This window comes from Cydia fagiglandana, chromosome 6 (assembly GCF_963556715.1).
Source record: "Cydia fagiglandana chromosome 6, ilCydFagi1.1, whole genome shotgun sequence".
Taxonomy (NCBI): domain Eukaryota; kingdom Metazoa; phylum Arthropoda; class Insecta; order Lepidoptera; family Tortricidae; genus Cydia; species Cydia fagiglandana.
In genome coordinates, this window is record NC_085937.1 from 6266895 (window position 1) to 6284755 (window position 17861).

Consider the following 17861-nt stretch of genomic DNA (forward strand, 5'->3'; position numbering starts at 1 on the left):
TGGCCACCGTAGCCTATGGAGACTAACAAGCAACACTAAGTGGTTTTCGTAGTCTATGGATATTGCTATATTAAGGGTGTCACATGTGCGTTTCTGACTTATGAACCAATTGTTTATACTATACAACCCAAAATAAATAATTAATTTGAGCTATGGTTTTGTTTCGTCCTCTTGATCGCGGCGAGCTGTGATTGGTCAATTTCATTATAGTTGACTAAACTGTATCGAAATGAATATTATAGTTGAGTTGGGAGCCCATACATTAAAAATACCCTATTGCAATTTGGTATAAGAAATCTTGCTACGATACGGAGATGATCAGAAAATATTGAATCACATACGAGCAACTATTTTCTGCCTCCCACGAAGTTATAGCAAGATTAGTGCCGCATGCCTCGGTCTGAGTCCTAATTGTGCATAATAACTGCGCACAAAGGTGGGAAGTTACGTCGCGCGGTCTGCGGTCGCACCTAGCTTCGGAACAATTTGCGGGGGCCAACTTATGCCTGCTGATAGACGTCTTCTATATTGTTTTGAGCGTTTTAGGTTGCCATATGTGGAAGTTAGACAAGAATATAGCCGGCGCCATACAATCGGAGTTACGCTTTCATTTTAAAACGACTTACGTAGGCACTGAAATAGCATGAACATTAAAGTAACATACTTATACCTATATTTGGAATACCAAACGAAGTAATAAGTTCGATGTTGGAAATTGTAATGACATACAAAGAAAATAGACCAAGTAGAAGTTCGAGACTCGCAAATCTTCGAGGATGTAACTTCGATGTATGGCGGTCGCTTTACAAAATGTGTAGGCGTCTGGGATGACAATTTGAAAAAAATCTTAACAGCGCTATTCAGCATTTTATTAATAACGTACAACGCCATCTACCGGGTAATTTGTATACTCAACAAAATGTGGTAGGCGTCTGGGGTCATTATTCTAGAAAAAACCTTGATAGCGCGATTCAGGATTTTAAAACTGCGCCATCTACCATACGATTAGTAAACTATCTGGAGTCTGCATTACAAAGAAAAGTATTGATAGTCAAAATAAGAATTGCGCATAGACAATAGACAATAATAAGCCGTAGACGTTGTGATCATTAAGCCTTTGGTATTATACCATACGTTTATAATAGACCAATGGACTTAAAATATGTCAATTGCTCTTTACTGTGGAGTTTTGTTTTATACATGTATTTAGGCTATTTAGATAGAACTTTTGTTGTAGGTAGCAGTTATCTGCACGGCTAGCACATTTTGGCGTGACTTAGCGAAGATAGGTGGGCGCCACATGAGTAAGTATAACACGATGATGTATGTGCTAGGCGTACTGAAGGTAAATTATTAATAAAAAGCTAAAATATTATATAATCAAATTTATTTATTATCCATACACAAATGGACACAAAATCTCATACGTACTTCGGCAATGTTTTCATAATCGAACGTATAAAAACATTGGCAAAGTCTATTAAATAAGTATCAATAAAAAAATTACATAAGAGGGCCCCAGATGAGGGCGATTACGTAATTCTAGGTTTTAAGTCTTATGCTAACGATTATGATCTAAAAATTACATTCTGCTATGGTTCAAGTTAATTTTGAGTGCATTTTCTACAATTGAAGTACAGAACGTGCAAGGTCTATGTTAGAATGCATTGTATATCTATATCAGACGGTCTGTCGAGAAAATAAGTACCAAATGCAAAAATATATCCCTGACACATTTCATGGTCACCCTTAAACACTATTGTTAAGATTATGGTGTAAAATAAGGGTGGAGTCTTAAAGCCGTTTTTTTTGTAACCTAGTGTCTAAATGCGAAAAACTTCCTTACAGTTTGGCTTCGAGTTGTATCTACATCATACAACCATTAGAGATATTCACTGCTACATCAACCATGGATAAATCAAACTATTCACTTAAAACTATAGTCCGGAGAAATACTAATCACATTATCATTTAATTAAATCAAATACTCAACTATACTAAACAAAATTAATATACTATTTATCAACCATACCAGCCACAATGGCATCAACCTTAAATATCATCGAACATTATGATTGAAATAAAAAATGGCAGTCAAATATTAAATTTTACTTTAAAGCCGACCACTGACTAACAGGCCGCCGGACGATATCGGCCTGTCAGTTAGAACAAAATTTTGACAGCTCCGAACAACTGACAGGCCGGTACCGTCCGGCGGACTGTTAATCAGTGGGCCCCTTAACAATACACGCCTTATATGATAACAGGACAGTCTTATCCTTTTTAACTAAATAGAAAAAAGATATCAAGTATAAAATGTGTAAGTAACAAAATCTCAAAAACATTGATTAGGAAGAAATGAAAATTGCTAGAGTTTAATACCGATTAATACATTTAGCTATATAATTTAAAGGCTACAAAACCTTACAAAATGATTTACCCTATTTTCCGAATAAAGTCACGTCTTGCGTGAAATAGACCGATATTCATCAACGCAGGGCTACCTTCGGGTATCATTTTAATATATCGGTGGATTTGATATTCTGCTGTACTAGCATAAAACATAATTATATTAAATCCAGTAAGCTCTTCAACTTAGCACCAAAGTAATTTTGAAACTCATAGGCGGTTTATGTCATTATAGTTTTCTAATACTTTTGAAACGAAGTCATGCAAATATATAATTTAATTCCATATGACAATGCATATATTGGCAACACTGAATTGACATAAAGCTGCTTTGTGTATCACAGGTTTCTATTGGAAATCTCACATGTTCCAGAGAGCCTCGATATGCTCCTACAATATTTTAATTAAAATTTGATTATGAGATCTAGCTCTTAAGGAAATGTGTCGACACGTCGGTATAATTTTTATTTCTCCACCCTGGACTAAGAACTGGCTTAGCGCAACGTGGAAAGCACATTATCTCCTGATTACCGATCGACAATAACGACTTTACATTTAAAAATTAATAATCAAAATTATCAGGAAAAACGAGGGTTTCTACAGTTATTATTTCAGCAGTTTCGTTATTCTTGTGCTATACTCAAACACACCGTACTTGTCAGTTGAAAAAAGCGCGAAATTCAAATTTATTTATGTGAAGTCAACTTTTTTTTTCGTCCTTCTGGACAGGCTAAGACCATAGGCCATACTGCCTCGTCTTCGGGAAGTCAACTCTTCGAGTCTTCTTTTTTTTTGTTGCTTTTTTTTTCTACTGACAAGCTGGGTGTGCCAGAGTATGGTAATAAAATGGGTGTGTATGTTTAGAGGTCTGTGTCGTACCAGGCCGCTACATTGTTGTTGTCGTGCGGCGGCTCGGGGAAGGCCAGGTCGGCGGAGGCGGCGCCGGCGCCCTCGGTGTCGCCGATGTCCATGTCCATACCGAACCCACTGCCGATCTCAAGGCCCTGCATCGAGTCTATCGGTATTTGATCGTATCCTAGAACGTGACATGCTTTATTATTACTGTGAAACGAGGAGTTCGTTCCCAGAGACTAAAAAGATTTTTATGTGAAAACTAGAAAAAGATACTTGGGTATTTCTGTCAAATTCACTATTCGATTCGATTTATTATATATGTCAGATAAGACCAAATCCTTTTCAATACATTCTAAAACCGACGTTAGGAGTCAACAATATTAATACCCAGTGAGTAAGACATTTTAACTGTCGTTTTAGTCTTTGGGATAAAACAATAAAACAAAAAACATGGATTTAAAAAATGTACAAAACTTACAAAGAAACAAATGCATATACCGCTTTATGTTCTTTTTAAATTCTATTATTATCTTGTAAAGCAAAAACTGTGTTTACGTTGAAGCCTACACGCAATCCGCAATTTATTAAGTATTACAAGTTTTTTTGTTCCACACAATTTTTATGGAAATAAGACTGCATATTTTCGCCAAATGGCTTTTTGTTTTCGGATTCTTTTCATAGTAAGCACAGGAGCATTCCACGGGCTGTCCCGTACAAACGCATTTTATTTCCTGTGTTGTGACTTTTTTCTCGGCATTTAAAGCAGGCGATTATTTTTCTGTGGATATTTTTGACCATTTGTTATCGAAAAGGAAACTTTTATACTTGCAAATCTTCACAAAATTCACGTTTGTACGGGACAAACGGTAGACAATTTCATGGAATGCTCCACAACACTCACAATCGAGCTCTGTTAATATTTAACATTAAAAAAAGCGAAATTACATCTTAGAAATCACCAAGCATGTTATTCAGAGTTTTATTTTAGTCATAAACATATACCATCAAACAATAACACATTAAACATTCCCTTCACCTGTTTAGTGATATATAGGTCCCGGATTAAGCTGCGTGTAAAGAAGAGAGAAAAACAATTAAACACCCGCTTATAAATAGCCTATTTATACTCAGTAGGTAACTTCGCGTGCTTATAATAGAATGATAAGGTGTAGATACTTGAAGGAGAGAAAAATAATATTCTAAAAGATAATAACACCAAACAATAGTTGTCAATAATGCTCAAAGACAAATTCGTGCTGTAAACATGTTCATTTCATTATTTTCACTAAATATTATAATAAGGGCTATAACAGATGTAGTACACAATTGTTTTTCATCGTATTTTCCCGGAAACGTTCATATTTGTCATGCTACTTCAGTCAACCTCGGTACTTTTTGTACAGAGACTGACTGAAATAGCAAGACACGTTCGTACGCTTCCGTGAAAATACGATGGAAAATAATTATGCAATACATCTGTACGGTCATATAATTTGTATGGATTGAAGGGAGAAATCGTGCTGCGAGATCACAATCTAACTGATGTTTTGACAGCACGATTTTAGCTTGAAGTTCAGTACTCTATTAGAACTTTATGAATGGTTTATATATATTGTTTCACCCCCTTATTCATAAACGTCTACTAAAGTTGACAAGCCGATAATAATCGTTTGTCCCTTTTCGACGTATCGGTATGATGGAAAGGGACAAACGATTATTATCGGCTTGTCAACTTTAGTAGACGTTTATGAATAAGGGGGTTAGTCCACATAGTATAACTAATGTGTTTACTCGATCATTATGATATTTATGATCAATGAGGATTTAACAATAACTCACTAGCAATGGGATTACAACCGAGCTAAAGTAGTTTTAAAATAGCCAGGGACAAAGCATATTTGATATTAGTACTGAAGAAAATTACTATGTTTATACTGTAGGTATGTTGTGTTAGTTTGGTTATCTTAGAATTTCTACATGTTATAATAGACAAAAGATTATAGAAGACATACATTAACAGTTAGAGAACTGATAAGTAGAGCAATTTTAATAGCATGCCCGGCCCGATTCGAACTTTGATACGTTAATTAATAAATCTAGAAACGATATGGATTAGATGTGTCAGTGTCAAAGTGACGTTTTTGTTTGAAGAAACGTCACGACACACGACATATCTAATCCATATCGTTTCTACATCTATTAATTGACGTATCTTAAAGTTCGAATCGGACAATGAGTTGGAGCTGCTCTCCTGCTTTTTGTTTCTCGGTAACTTGATTGTCAAGTATAAAGTTACCACAAAATATAATGGCGTGTAGCATAGGGGTGATATTCCATCTGTCCAATTTCTTAGTCTAATATGTATATATTTGCGTCTCACATTATGCTTAGTGAGAGAGTGAGACGCAATGCACATTGGACCAAGGAATTGGACAGGTGGAATACCAACCTAAGCTGTTAAAATCACTCTAAGATATTTTCTACAACTGCGTACGTCTACTACAGTTCTTTTTCATATGTCTTTGTAAATTGAGTATAATATGTGTAATAAGTTTCAAATATCTACACGTTAGAGGACAAACAAGCTGGGTCAAAGTGTAGGACTTACCTTGCTGATGGAAGGACGGTCGGGTACCGTACAGGCCTTCATATCCCTGCTCTGGTCCGAGCATGTCCTAGCAAATGGGCAATGTCCATCAAAATCAAATAAAACAGGGCTAATACTACCAAACTAGATGATACAAAATATTTATGAGGTTGAACACTAACTTAAAGCAAGGAATCTTTACGTTTCATCCCTACGCCGACATCATTCTGTGAATAGTTTACTATCAACGAGATAATATCGTTATTTATACGATAAAGTATATTGGCACCTTTAAAAAAAATACTGACCCGGAATTCGGAATCTTGTTATAATTTTTAGGTATAAATTATATTTTTGTAATTTTATGTTTATCAAATATTTGATGTAAACTTGCTTATCGAGAATATAGATGTAGGGACGAAACGTTTATGATGCAATAATCTTCATACTAATTGTGGAGTAACAGAAAATAAATCAGCACACTGAACAATAAAAGTCTTTCACACTTAAGTCACAATCAATAGTATCAATACTGAACAAAGCTGGGTAACTAACTACACAAAAAACGTCGGTCACACATCATCAAAATCAACATCATTTGTGAAAGACAAAATGGGAGGATACTTTTTATTCAAACCGCCAATGACCGTTGGAACAACATGCATTATGTAAATATACCAGACGCTTTTCTGCTATATCCGCTTGAAAACTTGATTTAAAAAGGAAATAATAAATCTTGTCTTCTTAAAAAGGCGAGCTTCTTATCATTATTGTAGATGGCACGGACTTCAGCAGTCTCATTTTGTTTCATAATTCATAGGCGCGAATGACCAGGTGAAATAGTGAAGACTAGTATAAGCGGAAGACAAACTCTTCGACTTTAATTCAATCTTCAATAGCCGGGAACACACAGAGCGAGCATTCCGGCGAGACAATTTCCTCGCGCACAAAGCGGCCAGTGTAGGCGGCGCGTGAGAGGTCTCGCGCGTATGCTCGCTCTGTGTGGACCCGGCTACTTACATAAATGCGAGAATGGGATAAAGTTTATCTAAAAGCTTTGGTTTATTACTATCTCTTTTCACTCTCAGAGCGCTTACTATAGTTCGTGTTTTTAGCATTAGAAATAAGGTCAACAATCTTGATGTGTCTTTTAATTGAGAAACACATTTTAAAAATAAGTTACGGCAAATATGTAACAATTATGAATCTAATGCGTGCCGACAAACATGGTATGGACTGTGCCAAGAAGGTTTGATCGTGTGTTCTGAGGTGTGTTCTTAGGTACAGTCGACGTCAAAGATATGTTTACACTTTTGCACCTTGCCAAACAGATGATAAGTACCGCGACTATTTAGCTGTCTCAAATAGGTTGGCGTATTTTCGGCAGAAAAATACACTTCTATTTTTTTATTAAAAAAAATAAAAAGGCGGCAAGGGCTTCTTTCTGTGAAAATATATACGTAAGAACGTTGCTTTTGTAAAATATTTCTATTATATTTATATTTCTTGCACCATTTTTGAGAAAAGCACTATATATGACTCGGCTGGAAGGCTACTTGCTGGCTTCGGATTCAATTAAACGGACTCCCAAGGTCGTTCGTTTAAAACGAATCCTCAGCCTGCAAGTAGCTACTTCCGAGCCTCGACAATAATGTACTATTAACAATAGTAACTTTTAGGGCCAGTTGCACCAACCACATTTGACAGACTGATCAACGTCAGCCGGCGCGCCCAGGCGCTTTACTATGAAACTTTCCATACATAAAAATTTTGCGAACTCTTTAACGATACGAACAGTTTGGTGCAACCGACACTTAATCATTTGGTCTTTGTGCATTTAGTAAATCAATCTCTGTAGTTACCTGTAAATCGGGCTGCATCCCAAGATCGTTGGGCCACATCTGGTGGTCGTCGCGGAAGAGCGAGTTGGTGAGCTCCATGGAGAGTCTCTTCTTGTAGTCGTGAGGCTTGTCCTCGGACATGCGGAACAGGACCGCGGCAGCGTACGTTGCTACTCCTGGGAACGGAGATTTCATGATATTAAGAACACACAAATGACATATTTTAAGAAAAAAAAATGCTTGCATCTTTAACAACTAACGCGTCACGCACAGATGACGACGATTTGAATGTATATTCATGTTTGTATTGTATGTATCACGACGATATGAAAGTATATCCATTGTTTTCAATAAAAATCATTGAGAAATTGCAAATAAGTCGCTTAGCTGAACCACGGGTCAGTGTACATAATGGACATAAATATAAAATAATAGAGCTTACCTTCGTTACGAGAATGCAGCAGTTCAGTGAGAGGCGCCGTGGCCCCTTCGGCCTCTATCATCTCGGCCCCTTCCTTGTCGGCCGCCAGCTCGCAGAGAACGCCAGCTGCCACGCGCTGGAAAATTTATAATTGGACAGTCTGACATAGGTTTGTTTTACTATCTATAAACATAACAGACAAAAATATTGGAACCTGATTTTAAACTGTTGTGAATACTAATATTGAATAATTTTACGGTTTAGACTCACTTGTTTTTTGCGGCATGCCGGCAGTAGGTACTCTATACACGGCCGTCGTGAACGCTGCTCGCACTGTTAATGCTTGAGAAAGGAGACCTAGGATCTCCCAAACATGTCGCGCGAGCGACTACAAATAAGTGCGTATAAACCGTAAAATTTCAATATTGGAACCTGCTGAGGTCTACTGACTATTCAGGAAATGTTATACATATTTCTCTAGGTACTTATACCACATTCCTTTCAAGTCTTCTCGATTCAGTTGCTAAACTTTGTTGAATTCTTATTAATAAGCAACCCGTTTCGCAAATTGTTGGGAAAGGCAATGGCTCGTTCAGAGGTTCGTTACCAAGCTACCGCTTTGCTAGAATTTGTTACCACACTCGACTGGTGTTGTATACAGATAAATCTTTCCGAATTATAGGTTAGCCAGTTAGGGCTCCACTTTATCTTGCGTGGCCATCTCAGATATTTTATCCTACCGAACCCTTCAATACGTTACGAACTGCGTTAGAATATAGATTCCCGTAAACGCCTACATGATTTGTTCCATGCAAACTCTGTAGGCGTAGGCGTCGCTCAGTCGCCTATTCCTGTATCTCCCGGAATGTATGTCCGTAAGTTTATTTATTTTATTTATTTATTTATTACTATTCGGAGATCCAACAGTTGTTAACATGTTAATAGGCTTTATATAGGTATGTGATACAAAAAGCCAATTACAGGTTCTCACCAGTAAAAAAAAGTTACCGATTTCACCCCCACTGACCTGTATGTTCTCGATCTCGTTGAACAGTAGCTGCACGAAGATGGGCACGACGTTCTGCTGGCGGATGAGCTGGCGGTTGAGCCCCTCGCGGGCCAGGATGTGCAGGGCCCCCACGGCGCCCTCCACGATCTCCTCCATGCGCACGCCGTCGGCGTACGCGCCGCCCGTGCCGGTGCCGCCCGGCACTGAGGTGCGTTGCTGGAATTACAATATCATGTTTATTGAAGGTTACAAGTACGTCATAAAGATAGTCTGAACTACAGCTTCACAAATGGAAGGGAAAGCGATTCACATCCATCGTCATTTAAATAGGATTAGAGCTTCTAACAGGTTGTTAAATCGGGTTATCCGCAGATGGTCTAGAACGCAAAATGACTAGTGTGATGTTTTGCCTAAATCGCAATTAGTCTACATCGCAAACGGCCTAGAACGCAAAATGCCCACTTTTTATATCACCACATTTTACATAGGTAGGTTAAGTTCGTTAGGTATCTTCAAATGGCCGAAGGCCAATCAGCACAGAATAGGAGCCCCGCGGAAGCGGGTCTCCGTCGACATCGCTATAAAGTTAAGATAAAACGGAAAAAATAATTGGGGCATTTTGTGTTTTAGACCATCTGCGAATAACCCGTTAAATCTCGATATTCGATATAGATAATTCGATAGTCTCCGTACGCTGTGTAAGTCGCACTATAGAAATCAGATACATGTTCATAGTATAGCCAAACTTGACAACCCCGAACGCAGCGCATCCAATCGCATTTAGACTTAGAGGATATAACCAACGGAGACGCCATGTCTAAAATTTTCGGTACAAAATAGTCTGCCGTTTTTTGCAAGGGAGGGGCACATCAAATGTATAGGTACGTCATGTCAGATAAACGTCAGTCCATACATATGGTTGACATGTGGTTGACCATTGGCCGCCTATTTTCGACAGAGGGGAACGCCTGTTAATGGCGGCTCCATTGTTAATTACTCCGAGCATTTAGACGATGCGAGAACTCGCATGCGAGTTTCATTACATTGTGGGTTTTGATCGGTCGGTTGAATTGGACATGACCAACAGTCCGCAATGTAACTAAAATCGCATGCAGTTCGCGCGCCGTCTAAATCAGCCTCGGCCACGAGAGACACATGCACGCTCGGAGCGTGCGTCCCATGGCCCTCTTAGTAGCTAGAATGTTAAAACAGCTAGTTGTCTTACCCGCTGCGTGTCGTTGAAGGCGCGCATGAGCAGACGCACTAGATGGTGCACGGCGCCGTGCTCGCGCAGCGGCGCGTGGTTGGCCGGGCACAGCGCCAGGTTGCGCACCAGCCCCACCACCGCCTTCACCAGCGGCCAGCGCGACGGCGGCGACAGCAGCTTCACGATCACCTGGGAAATGAGTGAAATGGCACAGTTATTAGATATGCAACGTCATCGCCCATCGGTAATAGTTCCATTGCTATCAGCTATTGCAATTCCAAGTTTGACATGAACACATTCCCGTTCCGATTCTGGTAATGGAGCATTCCATGAAATTGTCTACCGTTTGTCCCGTACAAACGCGAATTATCTGAAGATTTGCAGGTATAAGAGTTTCCTTTTCTATGACAAATGTTCAAAAATTTGCACAGTAATATAATCGCCTGCTTTAAATTCCGAAAAAAAAGTCGCAACACGGGAAATAAAATGCGTTTGTACGGGACAGCCTGTGGAATGCTCCTAATACCGCGACCCTGGTGCCGTGCGGCGCATATTGTGTCGATACGTACCTACGCCGTACGTGCGTTAAGGACGCAACTATAAGTTAGAACGAGAAAGAGATATTTTGACCGCACCAAGGTTGCTGCCCGATGCTGCTTGGCGACCGGAGGCATATGGCGACCTGACTTGAACACAGTAGCCACAGTCACATTTTATTTCGATGGTTTCGATATATTCGAACTTTCTTTCTAGTAATAAAAGTCCCTACTATTGTTAATACTGACCGGCAAGCCGTAGTGCAGCCGCACGGCGTTCTGCGCCATCTCGCTCTCGACGTGGCGCGAGGTGAGGTGGCGCAGCGCGCACACGGCCGGCTCCGTGATCTCCTCGCGGTCGCCCGCCGACACCACCGTGCGCACCAGCGCGTCCACGCCGCCAGCTTGGCAGACGGTCACCTGAGGAATTATTTGATAGAATTAATACTTAAAATGTCTGGGGCCATAACTGGCCACGCCTCAATTAAACAAGCACCTATTTACCCTACGTGTTACAAACAGCGCCCTCTGCAGAGCATGCATGGAGGCAGAGGAGACAGCCGCCCACGTCATTCTTGAATGCGCAGGGGTGGCAGAATACCGGGCACAACACCTCGGCTCACCGGGGTCTCTCCCAGAAGTCGTCGTCAAATGTCTGCTAGGCTTCTTGGTATAGTTGGGTTGGCAAGAATAGTGCCGCCAACCCACCATGCAAAATAGGCGCAATAATATGACGTCGAGTTGCGGAAATCAAGCCCGCGAGAACCTATAACCTCCTTAAAATGTCGGACAAGTAAATGTATAAAAGAGGCCAGCTATACCTTTTCACGCCAATTCTCAGAGAAACGCGCGGAACTGCTACCTTAAGGCAATGTTTCATAACCCAAAAGACAATTTCAACACTCATTAAACAATGTACGACGGAATTGCCGCATAACTGGTCTAGGAACCGATGCCTTGAAGGTGCTGCTAGGTGGAGTTGTCCGCGCGGACGTTGTATCGCGAGGCACGTGACGTACGGCGAATGGATACTTTGCTGGCCTAGGCTGGCAATGTCGCATGAAAATCCATTCAAATTTTATTTACACCTACATGATGTGCAGCCAATTATCACAAATATAAAGACATCAGTTTTGCGTATGTTGAGGAAACATAATAGTAATATGCAAGTTTGTCTGCAAGACAAATATTAAATAAAATAACCCATCATAAGTTCACTCTTATTTGACAATCGGTGAGCCTTACTTCTTTGCAATAAGTTTCCGAATGGTCCGTGAACAGTACGAACAATGGTACATTTCTCTTACCTTATTGCGTTGGTTGTTGCAGGTCAAGTTGGACAGGATGCCAGCTGCGCAGGTGACGATGTTGACGTCGGTGGAGGCCAACACCTGTACCAGGCTGGAAAGCAGGTTTTCCAGCCCCTCGACCTGGGGAAACGTCAACTATCACCAATATTCAAGTTGTTTATTAAGCTTAAACTAGCAATATTAATGTAAGTTTTACAGTTGCAGAGTTATTAATATCTAGAATATAACTTAGGTCGTCATTCAATTATATTCTAATTTTTTTTAATATATAGTTATTGCAATCTTTGGTCTCCATCATCAGATTAGCTTGATTTACCTTTTCGACGCCAATGACGGAAATATCCGCAACGTAGGTCCAACGCCAAAGACGGATTCCATTACAGACCACAGCAACATAGATCTACGTGCGTATGCATAAACTTTCATTAAGACACTTCGATGACGTGGCGTCTGAGTAACAGCTTTTGAGTTTGACACGGCGTCAACTGTTAATTGATTATGTTAGTAATAGTAAACAATCAATAATATTATTGTATACAATCCTAGTAACGAACACATCAAGTTAAAAAAATACTCTGAAACTAAACCAATAACATATGAACTAGATCAATAACAGATTCTGTCACGGAATCTGTCCAGCTTTATATTTGTTTTACCTTAGTGGCAGCGTCGGACAGGTTCCTCAAGGTCCAGAGGCAGTTCTGCACGAGGCGGCCGCTCGGGTTGCCGAGGTGCATGGCGAGCGCCTGCATGCCGCCGGCCTCCACGATTGCCGGCTTATTGCTCGAGCACACGGAAAGGACCTGGTAAAATTGTTAAAAACCAATATTGTATAAAAAACATCTTGACTTGGACTCTCAGACCAACATACTTGGACTGAATGTAGATGTACTGACAAAAATTGAGAAAGGTATGTTGAGATGGTTTGGCCATGCGGAAAGAATGAGTGAAAGAAGGCTAACAAAGAAAGTGGTGGGAGTGAAAGGGGTAGACCTCACCGGACTTTCTCTGATCAGATCGGGGAAATCCTGAAGAAAGGCCAGGTCAAGAGCACCCTAAACTGGCGAGCGTGTATGAGGAATGTTATGAAAGTGAAGGAAGGGAAAGATGTCAGGACTGTAGCAAGTGGAAATCCGTGGTCTCTACCTACCCCTCCGGAAAATAGGCGTGACTTTATGTACGTATGTATGTACTTCTCGACTTGAACGCCTATCATGTGCGGCGCGTTATCGTAAACCTTATGCACGAAGGTTGATATTGGGATGTAGCCTGTAGTCGCACGCATCATTTGACGTCTTTAGTCTTAGGTGGTCAAAAGCAGACAGACACATACAACTGGCACTCAGTTGAGCCAATAACATCAGGTCTCTGAATTAGTAAAATAATTGTATACAGCATGCATTTATAGTACTTAGATACTTCTAAACATTGAATATGTAAATATGGAAACATTATAACAAATTTGCTAAAAACGGAAACATTTACCTTCAAAACTCTTGAAGTAGTCCACAACAACTTTTCGTAATCGTAAGAGCGCATGATTCGCACTAATTCGATCGGTCCCTGAGACGCGAGGATGATCAACTTCGATTCCTGATTCCCATAGGCCAAGATCTGGAGGCAATCAGTCACAATGGCTAGGAACTTGACGTTGTTCCTCTGAAGTAACGCCACCATCTTCTGAAGGCCGCCGGCCAAGCGTACGGCCATCTTGGAACCATCTTGATGCAAGAGTAGGTTATGGAGGGTGGTGATAGCGTAGAATAAGACGGATTCCACAGGAGAGCTTAGTAGTTTGACGAGAGCGGGTATTCCGCCGCTCTTGAAGATAGCGAGTAAGCCTTGACGGTGGTGCGACAAGTTATGCAAGGTCCCGACGGCTCCCTTGGTGGTCTCAAGGTCGTTGCTGTTGGATATGGCGCGGACCAAGGCGGCCACCATTTGAGGAGAGTTCATGATGGCGTGGCGGGAGGCTTCCTTCTTCGAGAGCTGGTGGACCATCATGGCAGCTTGAGATACTACAACTTGATCTTCGTCATTCAAGAGCTTGATCAACTCGGGAATGGCTCTGAAAGTGATAATTCGGAATGTTCAATCTGATTAAGTCTATACAAGGCAAAGGCACATTTATCAACCATAATTATGAAATTTATGAATTATTTCCAAAGGGCTTCAATTTTGTGAAATTCTTGACACACTTGCCTTTTTCTTATTTAAGCTAAGGGTCCCTGAATAAGTATCTTTTATCACAAGTTCTAACTTCTAACTAGGCTATCACCCTGAGTATTTAAAGTTACGTAAGTAATTAATTAAGGGTCACTTGCACCATTCCACTAACTCGGGGTTAACCAGTTAATTCTGGAGTTACCATAGATATCAGTACAATTTGACACTGGGTTAACGGTTTAACCACTTAATCCCGGGTTAATGGGATGGTGCAAATGGCGCTAAGATAGTTAAAATTGTTTATTATCACAAAAAGTTTTGCACTGAAATTTAATATTGCTTATGTGCAATAGTATCTTTTTGTTGCAGTTGAAACGCTTCTACATTTTGTTTACCTGGTAGCCAAATCAGCATCATCCTGATAGTTGATCAGGTTGACAACAGCATGCTTCAACATCTGCGAGGGCTCCGACAAGCGCTGGACAGCAGTGGGCTGGGCAGGGTCCAGCTGAGTGGACGGGATCTCGATACCCTCCTCCAAGGTCTCCGGGAACATGGCCGCTCGGACACGCTGGGAGCGGGTCTGAGATAGCTGCTGGTTCATGTCTGATAGAAACAGAACTATGTTAGAAACCAGCAATTCATCTTTATTGATAATTTTAATGACATTTGGTAATTAGGACATAGACAGCATACTTTTATTATTTTACCTATATATTAGAACCGTAAAAAACGTAGCAAAATGCTGGGACATTATTAAAAGTTGCCAAGTATGGCTTGTTTGGGGCTAGGTCAGTCTCCGTAAGATTGTCCCCAAAAATTTATAATTATTTAGAATCTCATTTTTTTAATATTCAAAAGGGTCACTTGAACCATAATAATAAACTGGTAAAATTGTTACTGAACCAAGATTTAACCATTTGGCTGTGCCATTGTAGAGCCATTTTGATAATTGATAACTTTTACAACAATGAAGGAATTGTATATGTTTGTGTTTTGAATAATGGTATGGGTATTGATAAATATAAAGGTTTCTTACCTTCAACTTGCTCCTGGGTAAAACCCTGGGCAAACCCTTGGTCCAGGTCGAACATGAGCTGATCTCCTTCCATTTCATCATCTTCTTTGCCAGTAAGAGACGGCACCTGCAATAAACATATTTAATAATGTTTTGTTTTATCATGTTCTTGTCCTAAGGATTTAATTTGCATACTCAAAAAAAATCAAAATCAAAATATACTTTATTCATGTAGGCCTAGCAACAAGCTCTTATGAATCGTAATTAATTACTTTAAATAATTAATTAATTACTCTTTTCTGTCACCTTACCTTGTCATAGTGACAATCAGTATGAAAGTTGCCAGGAACCTCATATTATTGTGACTGTGACAAGGTAAGAAATGGTATTGAAATTAAATTCCTTGATCATCCAACATTTTACTATATGTACATATTATAACAATTTGAACTTTTAACAACCAGAATGAAATAGATTCCGCTAAGCAGTTTTGGTTGTAGATGGAACATGGCATGGGTTACGCAGCCACCAAAAATGAGATGCTAAAGGTTCCGTCACAGGCGCATTTTCCGGGAGGAGCGTGAGCGTTTTATATGTAAAAGCGGCGTGTCCCGCTCACGCGCCGCCCGCAAAACGCGCCTGGTGACGGAGCCATAGTTCTCTCTCTCTCTCTCTAGCCTTTTTCTACCCTTCGGGTGTAGGCCTCCTTCATTTTACGCCATTTGTCACGGTCTTTTGCAACCTGGAGCCACTTCTTCCCCGCAGTCCTTTTGATGTCGTCGTCCCAACGCATCTTGGGTCTACTTTGGGGACGCTCCTCCCCCCATGGTCGCCACTCAAGTTATATTATATTAGAGACATAGTTATATTATATTATATGTAAATGCACAGGCAGCTTAAAGCTGATACGTGCACATCAATGTTCACTTGTGTTTTGTAGTCTACGAAAGTGTTCATTGAGTTTGTTTTTAAAAGAGTTTATCGAAGGTGCACTGATCACTGACTCAGGTAAACTGTTCCACACTTTCACTACGCGGTTAGACAGGAAGTGTCATCTGGGGTTGCTACTACTCACTAATAATATAGCAGAATCTCCTGGGAATTTGTAAATAGGTATGGCCAGGGGAATGAGACTTTTCATGAATGATACAATAACTAATTACCTGAGTGGCAGCTCCAGAGTTGATACCAGAATCCACAAGGTAGGAGTTCTGCTGCCACAGCAGGGTTTGCTGCTCCTTGCTGGGGGCCATTGGCACGTCAGATCCTCCATAGTTGCTGTGAGACACTGAAATTAAAAAAATATAAATAAGTGCACACATTCTGGCCAGAATTGTCTATTAGTATGAATATTAAATAATTTTTAAATATCATTAGTTATAAATCATGTTAATTGGTTACAGCATTCCGTTAATTATTAAGTCAATATGAACAGCATTCATAATAATTTGACCACAATAATAATAGTTTAACAAAAGTACAAATGAACAAGCCCTATTTTGATGTACTGGAACAGACTATGAAAGTTCAAACCGTCAATACCATTGACGTGAGTCACCATAACAATCACAACCGCGCTAGCATACCTAGATATCGTAGGTACCTACCTAAGATACAGAACACAGATATGAAAACATCTATCGTTTTATATTACATATTACTACTAACTAGATTTTAGAACACTTACTTGTGCGGCTTTGTGAAGTCGGGATCTGATAGCTCATGGTTCACAGGATGCTACCTGCACCCAGCGTCTGAAAATGCAATAAAACTACTAAGTACATACGCTGCGTCTATCGATTCTTCGCTACTAAATACATACACCATTATAGTTTACATTTTCAGTACAAACACTTCCACCTGCCGCAAGTTTTATTCAATCCATGGCTACATTCAAAGGGATAAAACAAAATAAACAATTACAAAAGGGGATCCCGTGAACTAAATACCACACCCGACTTTTTATTTCCATCGATTCCGCGCTTCAACAAAATTAAACGCATCATAGTTATTAAATAGAAGAATACATTCTTACCTTAGGAAATAAGACGCACTTAAATTGTAAAACACGTATTAGAACAATTTGTTGTAGAAAATTATTTTCTCAAGCATTCACCATCCACCGTCAAAACTCTGACATGACAATATGGCGTCCAAATGTGAATGTTTCGATTACAATCGGGGCAGACCGGTAGCTATATTGCTGGCTCACTCATTAGCCCTCAGATTCTATAAGACTATCTCTGTCTATCATCAAAGAAACGTATTGCCAACATAAACATACCAACGTCGTAACGTTCCATTCCATGCAAGTTATATGTCACACTTTTCTTCAAATGTTATTATAGCAGGCACCAAGAAGGTTTTGGATTTTAGGAAAAGGTTTCAAAGTTGTTTCAAAGTTTCTTTCAGAGGAGCTGTAATCGCGGTTAACCACTCTCTTTTCTTTATTTGTAAAATGCTGACAAAAAATCATGTTGTTGTCAATTATGACAATTAACT

At 39.9% G+C, this 17861-nt stretch overlaps 1 protein-coding gene across 4 annotated transcripts; it reads right to left on the bottom strand.

Moving 5' to 3' along the window:
- Positions 1 to 1372: 1372 nt before the first annotated feature.
- LOC134665035 (armadillo segment polarity protein) lies at positions 1373 to 17541 on the bottom strand. 4 transcript variants are annotated; one of them, XM_063521807.1, is made up of 16 exons: positions 17395 to 17541; positions 17047 to 17113; positions 16523 to 16647; positions 15381 to 15486; positions 14737 to 14947; positions 13661 to 14243; positions 12832 to 12978; positions 12173 to 12310; positions 11115 to 11285; positions 10348 to 10518; positions 9141 to 9338; positions 8135 to 8249; positions 7714 to 7868; positions 5873 to 5939; positions 4301 to 4331; positions 3338 to 3445 (listed from the first exon to the last, which is right to left on the bottom strand). In XM_063521807.1, exons 2-15 carry the CDS (start codon positions 17081 to 17083, stop codon positions 4327 to 4329), a joined length of 2229 nt encoding a protein of 742 aa, XP_063377877.1. In that variant the 5' UTR covers positions 17084 to 17113; positions 17395 to 17541; the 3' UTR covers positions 3338 to 3445; positions 4301 to 4326. The 4 variants fall into 4 exon arrangements, with proteins under 4 accessions (XP_063377876.1, XP_063377875.1, XP_063377878.1 ...); XM_063521806.1 differs by lacking the exon at positions 4301 to 4331 and having other exon boundaries at positions 1373 to 3445; positions 12173 to 12295; XM_063521805.1 differs by lacking the exon at positions 4301 to 4331 and having other exon boundaries at positions 1373 to 3445.
- Between the last annotated feature and the right edge of the window lie 320 nt (positions 17542 to 17861).